Genomic DNA, 9,563 nt, shown 5'->3' with positions numbered 1-9,563 from the left:
AACTCCTTTCACTTCCAAACGTGCCTCCCATGAGGTCCCAGTGCCCACTTCTCCGAGTGCCTCGGCGTCCCTTGTCTTTATTTCTCCCCTTTCTTCCACGTCCTTCTGCGAGGGGTGTGAACTTGCTCGTTCTCCGCTCGGTCTCAGCCAGTTTTTCCCCTGCCCTATGTTCCAAAGCAGTCTCTGGTGGCTGGTTGCCATCGCTGCCAGTGCCCCGCTGTCCTCCTGTCCCAGCAGGACCAGTTTGCCCTGTGCTGTGCTGGCCAGTGACACGGGGAGCTGCCGTGGCTGAGGCCATCCCAGTGCGTGCCCAGCTCGTCGTTCCCACACCGGGCATTTTACAGTTTATGAAGATTAAGGAGGATTTTGCTTTTCTCCTCCCTTTAAATCCAACACAGAGTCAGTTTAATACTGGAATCACTCCCAGTTCCAGCCAGACTGAGAGTAATGGAGTAATTGGTATTTCCCATCACTGCATACTGAGATCCTGGTGCTTTCTGGCTGCACAAACACCAGTGAAGGACTCCTACAAGCCAGGAGACAGCTCAGTGATGGTGGGAACACCTGGATGTCACCAGAGATGCTCTCACAGTGACATTCAGGACATATCTCCTCCCAAACCTGCCGTTGGGTCACTGGGAACATCCCAGAGCTCCCCAAGTTGAGGGTGGGCAGAGCACTCCCAGGGGTGTCCAAAAGGGTTTGGGAACAGTCACCCATTTCCCTGTGGGCTGGAGGTGGGACAGCAAGGTGGGATTCATCCACCATGTGTAGATGTGTGTGACTGGAGCATGTCTGGGCTGCAGCCACAGGCAGAGGGAGCTGGACTGTGCTGTGGTGGAGGACATGGGACAGGAGAACCAACCAAAGGGAAAGGAGACAGCCAGCCCCATCTTCCAAATGCTCCTCAAAGGAAAGGCTGTGGGACCACAGGGGTGTTTAGAAGGGCACAAGGGGCAGACGTGGCATTGCCAGCTCCAGGCAGCTCAGTGAGGGATGGACAAACCTGGGATCCCAGAGGAGCAGCGTCCTGCACCGAGGGCACTGAGCACAGGCTGACAGGGACCGTGGCACCGCTGCTCCCAGCCCTCCTCCCCTCCTGCTGCTCCTGACCTGGGCCTGGCTGGGGAACTGGACTCCTGGCTGTTGGATCAGGACTCAGCTGATGAGACGGAAGGGTTGGTCGGTCAGTCTGGACTCAGCTGGTGAATCAGGACTCGGTCGTGAATCGGGACTCGGTCGTGAATCGGGACTCGGTCGGTGAATCAGGACTCGGTCGTGAATCGGGACTCGGCTGTGAATCGCAGCTCCATCTATTTTGTTCCGGGCAGCTGGAGCTCATCAAGGGAAGAAAGGCTTCTTGTCTGGGGTTGTGGCTCTGGTCCTGTTGTGTGTCTGCAAGAGAAAAGAGGATGGCGGGGTGAGGAGGGCCGATGCCAACTCCCTTCCCGTGTCCCGTGCCAGCCCTTTTGGGCCACAATGGTCCCTGTGCCCCCCCAGCAAACCAGCCAAGCATTGAAATTTAATGGCTGTGCCGGGCTGGGCCAGCCCGGGCTGATTAGGCCTGGGATTAAAGCCCATGTGCTGCTTTGCTGGCTGGGAGGCAAATTCCTCCCCAGGGCCTGTGGAATCGCCTCGGGTGCCCTGCACAGCAACAGCCCCTGCTCCTCTCTGCCCTGCTCTCTCTGCTGATGTGGTCCCTGGGGGAATCCCTCCAAACCACACTCCTCTCTCCATCTGGGAAAGCCAGAGTGGGATGAGGGCCCGTGGGCTGGGAACGGGCCGTCACCTCCGAGGGAAACTGAGGCACAGCGAGGGACACTGACCCCAGAGCCACGGGGGGCTCCAGGGCTCGTGGCCCCTGGGGTGACACAGGGAACAGAGGCTGTGCCTTCCCACGGCAAACAGGAGCACTCAGAGCAGGTGAGTTGGGTCCAATGGAGCGGGAACAGCTGGGGGGAATTGTGGGGGTGACAGAGCGGGGGACAGGGGGACAAATCCCCCCGGTGCTCCTGCCACAGGAGCATCCCTAGACCTGCTTAAATCCTTGTGACCCAGCTTTGTCCTGAATCCCAGTGAGCCCCTGCAGCTCGTGGGGGTGAGTGGCTGCAGCTGGGCATGGCTCTGGTCCCTGGGTTCCTCCACAGGTCATCCCGAAATGAGGGGCTGCACCAAGGAGTCACCACCCGGCTCTGCAGAGGGGCTGGTCCCACCACTGCCCACCCTGGCCGGGCGGGGGCAACTTGGAAGGGGCAAAAGCGGGTGGAAGGGAAGGTGGGCACCACTCCAAGGTGGGCACCTCTGTGTGGAGCCAGGAAAGGTCTGGGATGGAGGGGCTGTGCTGGGATGGAAGGGCTGTGCTGGGATGGAGGGGTGGTGATGTGTCACCCTCACCTCCAGGGTGTCACCCTCACCTCCAGGGTGTCACCCTCACCTCCCAGGTGGCACTGTCCGTGATGGAGGGGCTGTGCTGTGCCAGTCTCACCTGCCAGGTGACACCATCCACGATGGCTCTCTCTCTCCAGGCAGTGTCCAGCTGGACCCACAGGCACCACGAGGCAGGATGGCAGTGAGGAGCAGACAGTTTCCAGATCCCACCAACCATGTTCCACGGTTGTACCCGTTCCCTGGCTGCCCCATCCCGCCTCTCCCTGCACCCCACCCTGCCAACCCCTCCGAGGGCAGCTGGAGGTGAGGGGTGCCCTCCCCTTCCATCTCCTTCCCTGCATCCCCACAGGTCATTCCCAGATTCCTGATCCCCTCCAACACCCCCATCCCCACATATCCATAACCATTTCTTCTCCTCTCGCTCCTCAGCACAGATCCTCTCTCTCCCTGCTGCCACAGCGATGCTCATCCCCCTCGAGCTCCCTTTCCCTCCCTCCTATTCCCACGGGAAGCTCGTGCCCAACCTCTGCCAGGATATCCCACCTTTCCAAGGCATTTCCTTGGACATCGGCATCTCCCCTCTGCTCAGCCAAGCTCGAGCTCCACCAACACATCACTCACCCCACCCTCTTTCAGTGCTGTGTCCATCCTTCCCGGAGCTTTATTCGTGGTTTTACCTGTCCTGCAGCTCCGTGCTGGGAGGGGAATGGCAAAGACCAAATCCCGACGGTGCCGCTCGCTCCGCTCTCCGTGACTGCTGGGACTGACTGCCGGCTCCCACCACCACTGCTCATCTTTTAATCTCCCCGAGCGAGCTGAGAATTAATTATTTAGCAGCTCACAGGACACATGGGGAACATCCAATCCATGCGGAGCGGCAGCTTTGGCTCCCACCTGCCCCGGGAGAGGGCTGGGAGAGCACCGGGAGAGCTGTGGCTGCATCCCTGCCGTGGCACACACTTCGTATTGGAAGGTGATTAATGGTACAGGTGCTCTCCCCCAGGAACCAGGAGAGCTGGCTCGTGGCTCAGTCCATCTCCAGAAGAAAGCGGTTCCTGTGGGAAGCAAATCGGAGCCGCAGCCGGAGGGGAGGGCGGTGGGAATGCCGGGGGTCCCTGGGGAGAGATCCCTGCTCCGTGCCCAGTGCCAGGGGGGTGGTGATGGGACCGACCCAACCTTGCCAGAGCCACCGGGACAGTGGTGCCAGTTCTTCTCCAAGGGGATGGAAACAGGGAGGTGGGGGGGACAACCCTGGGGGTTTCACCCAAAGTCCCGCTGACACCCTGGGCAGCTGCTGGGGCAGGAGTGGCCAGGAGCTGTCACCCCGTGTGCACCTACATGGCTGGGGGGACCCATGGCGGGGACAGAGGTGGGGATGGAGCAGACCCTGGAGCATCCCAAACACCTTCACCAGACATCCCAGGGCGTCCCATCTGCTCTGGAGCATGTCTGGAATGGCAGCAGGATGTGCTGCACCCCTGGCCTGGCAGAGCTGGGAAGGTGCCTGGAGAGGGTGAGGAGGGGGGACCGAGCACCCACCACCCCCTGGGTGACAGCCAGACGGGACCCTGTGGAAGCAGGGACCGAATCCCACCGTGTCCATGGCGGGAGATCGCAGGCACTGGCAAGAGGCTTAACTTTAAAAAAAAAAAAAATGGTTTATTTATTTCAAGATCTTCCTTTTTTTTTTTCCCCTTTTTTTGTTGTTTTTACCTGTATTTCAAAAAAAGTGGGGCAAAAGTACAAAAAAAGTCAGTTGCGGGGACGGCAAAGGTTTAGAAATCACAGCGCGGAACGAACCCAAGCGAGAAACACGGAGCACGGACCAAACACCCCCACGACACGGCCGAATTAGTACCGGGATTTTTGTTTTCCTCTGTACAAAACACACCAAAGCATGCCACGGGAAAAGAGACAGCGGGAGGGCACGGCTGGGGCTGCAGGGGGGGAACCTGGCTCCCCTCCCCTCCCCTCCCCTCCTCCTGCTCGCCCTCAGGTCAGGTTGTTCTGGAGGCAGTTGAGCTCCCCCCCGTCCTGCTCCCCTTTGCCGCCGTCGTGCTTGGGCGACGTCGAGTTGTGGATGTTAAAGGGCTCCTCGTCCTTCAGGCAGGATTTCAGCGAGTCCTGCAGCTTGTGGGGAGCGCTGGGATCATCCTGTGGGAGAGACGGGGGTCAGGGGGTGATGGGGACGTAGGGGTGACCCACAGCAGGGACCGGGTGAGGGCACAGATGTACCACCGACCCCGACGCGGGCGCTGCCCTTGCAGAGAGACACCGGAGGGGACAAATGTCCCCCCACTCAGAGGGCACCTCGGCACAGGGGACCCAGTGAGCGAGAGGGTCCGTCCCACTTGCGGTGACACGTAGCCATCCCCCGCCACGGCTCCCCCGCCCTGGGATGCTCCAGCTCCCGGAGCTGCTCGCCAGCAGCCCCCAAAGGCTGTGCCAGCCACAGGAGCTCGTGCCAGCCACAAGAACCATCCCACCCAGCCGCCCTACCCGCCGTCCCCGCCCAGTCCCATTCCCAGCTCGGCTCATCTCATGGACAATTAGCAACTCCCGGCTCGGCAGGAGGCGAGAGGGGCTGGATTTATTGTGGATCCTCAGTGTACAGCTGGTCCCACCGTGCCACTCGCAAAGCCGGGGACGCTCTTCCCAAGCTCCCCCCACAGGAGCATCTTCCCCTCCCTGGGACTGGGCTGTGCCCCGAGCTTGTCCCACATCCGCGGGGGAGCGGCCCCTCCGGCAGCGCGGCTGAGCTCTGGCTGTGCTGGGTGACGGCTGTGCCCCGAGGGTCCCGGTGGCACCGTTGGCACTGGTGGGGCAGGATGAGCCCTGGCATGGGGGGCTGCCTGGGCAGGATGGGCCGGGGTGGTCATGGTGTTCCTGGTGCCACGTGGAGAGCGATGGGTGGACAGGGACACCGGGGTGGTGTCCCACGAGGACAGGAACCTCCATCCTGGGCAGCGACGTCCGGCCAGTCTGGGGCTGGTGCCATCAGCTCCCCGAGGGATGGGCATCACCGTGGGGTCCCAAAAACCCCTTTCCCAGGGATGTTGCCCCTTGTGACCCCTCTGCATCCTCAGTGCGCTGCACCATGTGCCGAGCCCTCCACACCCCGGAGGGACGAGTAAGACCCCGGTGAGCGGCACCGGATCCATCCCAAGGTTCATCCTGTCGGCAGTGGGAGCCGGCCCCGGGAGCCTCCTGCCAAGGCAGCTACGGCTGCTAAAGGCGCTGGAAGACGGGAACACCGTGGGTAGAGGGTGGCTTAGAGGGACCTACGCTCCTCCTCCGGCTCCGCAAAGCCCTTCGCTTCTCTCTGTTCCGAGTCGAAAGACAGGAGGTCGGAAGGGCATCCCGGGGGCTGCCGGCGGCTGCATCCCGACCACAGCGGCAGCATCCCGGAGCGCGTCACCCTCCAGCATCGCCCGCCGCCGCCGGAGCCATCCGCTGCTCCTGCCGGCGATGCCGCAGCCGGGGAGTGTCTGCTGCCGGAGCCGCCCTGGAAACTCCGGCCCTGCCGCCCGCACGTGGGGCCGAAGCCATCGGGAACTCTGCGGGGTGGTCACTGGGGACCCGACAGCGAGGGGACAGAGCAGTGGTCTGGGCGAGATGGGGACAGGGGGGCAGCGCTGGGGTCAGGGAGGGGGGACGGGCGAGACGTTACCGGGCAGAGGGACGAGGGTGGGGCAGGAAGCGGGACGGGGGCCGGTGCCACGCAGCTCCTTACGTTTGGGTGGGAGCCCTCGGCGATGGTGGACAGGGAGAAGTTGTCGTTGTGCAGCTCGGACGGGGTGCGGTATCTGCGGGGGGACAGAGGGGCACGGGGTGAGAGTGGGGACCCCCCAGCATCCCCGGCCACATTTCAGGGTGGCCCCGGTTTTGGGAGGGTAACCGGTCCCAGTGCTGGAGGTCTGGGGGGTAAATGGCCCCAGGGAGGGAGGTTTGGAACTAAATACCCCCAGAGCTGGGGGCGTTAGGGGGCTAAATGCCTCCATCTGTATGAATTTAGGGGCTAAATGTCCCACAGATGGAGATCTGGGGGCTAAATGCCTCAAAACAAGGGGGTTTGTGGAGGTCAATGCATCCAGATCTAAGGTTTGGGAGTTAAATGTCCCCAGCTGTGGATGTTTGGGGCTAAAAGTCCCCAGTTCTGGAGGGTATCCATGGAGACCCTGGATGGATCTCCATCCCCCAGGGATGGAGACCTTGGTCTAAATGAGCCCTGTGTGACATTTTGGGGGACTCAGAGCCCCCATCTCCGGGGTTTTGGGGTGACCCCCCGCTCTGGGCAGGGAGCGGGAAGGGCAGCCCGGGGCAGCGGGAGCCGCCGCTCCCAGGGCCGGAGAGGGAGATCCAGGGGCTGGCACGGAGCTTCCCTGCTAATTACACTTGGCACTTCCAAACACTAATTAACAGCTCATTAGGGACCGGGCTGGGAGGGCTCCCTCCTCCTTGTTCCAGGAGCGGGGCAGCAGTGGCCGCGGCGGGGGTGTGACCCCAACCATTCCCTGTCCCCCCAGCCGTGTCCCCGGCCGGGCCATCTCCCGGCGAGCCCAGCCGGTGTCCCCAGCTCCCAGTGCAGCAGATTAACTGGTGCCAGTCAGGAGCAGCTTTAAAGGATTAACCGTGGAGCAGGAGCCACATCCATGGCCCCGCCGCACTCCCGCCCTCGGGAGCTTTCCCACCCACGCGTCACCGTGTCCCCTCCGGCACTAGGGGTCCCGGTGACACCAAAGGATGGGACCACATCCCGCCGGGAGCTGACCACCCCCCGCTGCGGCTGTCGGGGTGTTTGGGGACAGGTTGGGGGGTGCCAGCACCGTCCCCACAGGGACAGAGCATCACACTCAACCCTGGTGCTACCGCCGGGAGCTGAGCCCACCCCCCGCCGCGGCTGTTTGGGGACAGTCTGGGGACATTTTGAGGGGTGCCAGCACTGTCCCCGCAGGGACGGGATCGCACCCAGCCGCGGTGCAATGCCGGGAGCTGAGCCCACCCCCCGCCGGGGCTGTTTGGGGACACCTCGGGGGCAGTGGGGGGGTGGCAGCGCTGTCCCCGCGCCACTCACTTGGTCTTGCGCAGTTTGCTGTTCTCCGTCTTGAGCAGGTAGAGCTTCTTGGCGAAGAACACGGTGAGCATGAAGAGCAGCAGCACCACGAGCGCGGCCGAGCCCACGGCCACGCACATCACCTGGAAGTCGGTGACGATGGACTCGCAGCGCGTGCCCTTGTGCCACGTGTAGTCCTGCGTGTTGCACCTGCCGGGGCACGCCGTCAGGGACCCCCGCCCCAAAACGTGTCCTCCCCATCCCACTGAGCGTCCTCGGGGCAGTGGTGTCTGCAATCGGGGGGATTGCGGGTGTCTTGAGGGGGAGGAGATCAATGGGTCCTCGAGGGGGACCTTGGAGCTGAGGGCTTGGGAGGGCTAAATGTCCCCAGGGATAGAGGTTTGGGGGCTAAATGTCCCCAGGGATGGAGGTTTGACACCACAACACCGGGGCGGAGTGAGATGGGGACACTGGGGGCCAGCGCGGTCGGGGTCCCCCGCTGATGCTGGTCCCCCTCGCCGGGGGCTCCCAGGGTCGGGAGCAGTGGGAGCAGGGCTGGGGGGACCCCCGGGGGGCCGGGCTCGGTGCCAGGCGCGGGGCACGTCCCGATCCGTGCGGCACAGCCGGCACCGGCCTCCCCGGCGCATCTGCCGGGGCCGATTAGCGCGGCCGCCCCGGAGCCGCGGCTGCACAGCCCTGACCTAATTCCTGCCCAGCCGCCGCTCGGGGGGTAGGGAAACCCCTCCGCATCCCGGCGGGGTCGAGATGCAGGGCCGGAGGGACCTGGGTGAGGGGCAGGGAGGGGAGAGCCTGGGAATGGGGTACAGGGGGAGGGAGAGCTCAGGGATGGGGTGCACGGAGAGTGGAGATAGCGGGGATGGGGTTCACAAGGGATGGAAAGACTGCAAATGAGATGCACAGAGATGGAGAACCCAGGAACGGGTTACACGGGGATGGGAAGATTGAGAATGGGGTAGAGTGGATGGAAAGCCCAGGGAGGAGATGCCCAGGGATGGAGAGCCCCGGGATGGGATACGAGGGATGGAGAGCCTAGGGATGGGGTGCCCAGGGATGACGAGTCCCCCACATGCCCCCTCAGGGCCCCGGGTCCCCGTCCTTACCGGCAGAAGGCTCCGTGGCTCTCCACCAGGTAGCACTGGCCGCCGTTGTGGCAGTAGCTGGGCACGAGGTCGCAGAGGGAGCGGCAGGAGCTGTTGTGCCGCACGTACCCGCTCCGGCACTCGGAGCCGTTGTCGGGCTGGCCCCGCTCCCCGGGCCGTGGCCAGGCCGTGGGGCTGCCCCCGGCCACGCCCGACGGCAGCGGGGCCGCGTCCCTGCGCCCGGTGGGCCGGGGGTCCCGCGGGGCCGGCGCGGCGCCGGGCACGGCCGAGGCGGGCGGCCGATAGCCGTTCTCATCCTCCAGCTCCCTGTCTTCCTCCTCCTCCTCTTCCTCCTCGTCCTCCAGCCCGTCCTCGTCGTCTCCGTCGGCGTAGAAGGAGGTGGTGGGGTAGAAATCGGCGTCGTCGAAGGGCGTGAAGTCGTCGTAGAGCTCGTGGAGGGCCCAGGGCGTGGCCGCCCCCTCGGGTTCCCTCCGCCGCGCCGACCCGGCCGCCTCCCGGCCGGCCCCGGGGAAGCCCCCCAGTCCCTCGCCCCCCTCGAACAGGTCGTAGTAGTCGACGTCGATGATGTCGGAGCCCGCCCGGCCGGGCGAAGGTTTGGCCGGGCCCGTGGCCGCCGTGATGGGCTCCTGCAGCCACGTCAGATCCGTCCAGCCGCGAGCCCCCTGCGCCGGGGCCGGGCTGGACGGGCCCCCCCAGAGCTCCGGGGGACCCCCCGAGTCCCCCCCGGCAGCGGGCACGGGGCTGGGCTGGCCCAGCACGGGGCTCTGTGGCGCGGCCGAGCCCCCGGCCGCCGGCAGCAGCTCAGATTCGGCCGAGCCGGTGGCGAGCTGAGGGTCGGGGGGGCTGGGCGGGGCGGCCGGGAGACCCCCGATGCCCCCCGGGCTGGGCAGGGAGGCCACCGTGGGCCGCTCTCCGCTCCCCGGCTCCTCGGGGCTGCCCAGGGCCACGGGCACCGTCCCCCCGGCCCCGGGCCAGGTCACGGCCACGCCGGCCCCGGGGGG

General features: G+C 64.7%; 1 protein-coding gene and 1 long non-coding RNA gene across 2 annotated transcripts; one reads left to right on the top strand and one right to left on the bottom strand.

Moving 5' to 3' along the window:
- Positions 1–1,666: 1,666 nt before the first annotated feature.
- LOC114071550 lies at positions 1,667–4,057 on the top strand. The gene is made up of 2 exons (XR_003574052.1): positions 1,667–1,923; positions 2,526–4,057. It is a non-coding gene; the product is annotated as an uncharacterized LOC114071550 (long non-coding RNA).
- A 14-nt stretch (positions 4,058–4,071) lies between these two features.
- CSPG5 (chondroitin sulfate proteoglycan 5) lies at positions 4,072–9,560 on the bottom strand (the record flags this gene model as incomplete). Its single annotated transcript, XM_027909397.1, has 4 exons — positions 4,072–4,542; positions 6,122–6,194; positions 7,463–7,651; positions 8,563–9,560. Coding segments are annotated over 4 exons (1,422 nt in total), but the record flags the coding sequence as incomplete, so codon positions are not given.
- Positions 9,561–9,563: the final 3 nt, after the last annotated feature.

The sequence above is a fragment of the Empidonax traillii genome, unplaced genomic scaffold, assembly GCF_003031625.1.
Source record: "Empidonax traillii isolate 1590-97213 ecotype Southwest subspecies unplaced genomic scaffold, ASM303162v1 scaffold2095:size38978, whole genome shotgun sequence".
Taxonomy (NCBI): Eukaryota; Metazoa; Chordata; class Aves; order Passeriformes; family Tyrannidae; genus Empidonax; species Empidonax traillii.
This window is presented reverse-complemented; position numbering and strand designations above follow the sequence as displayed.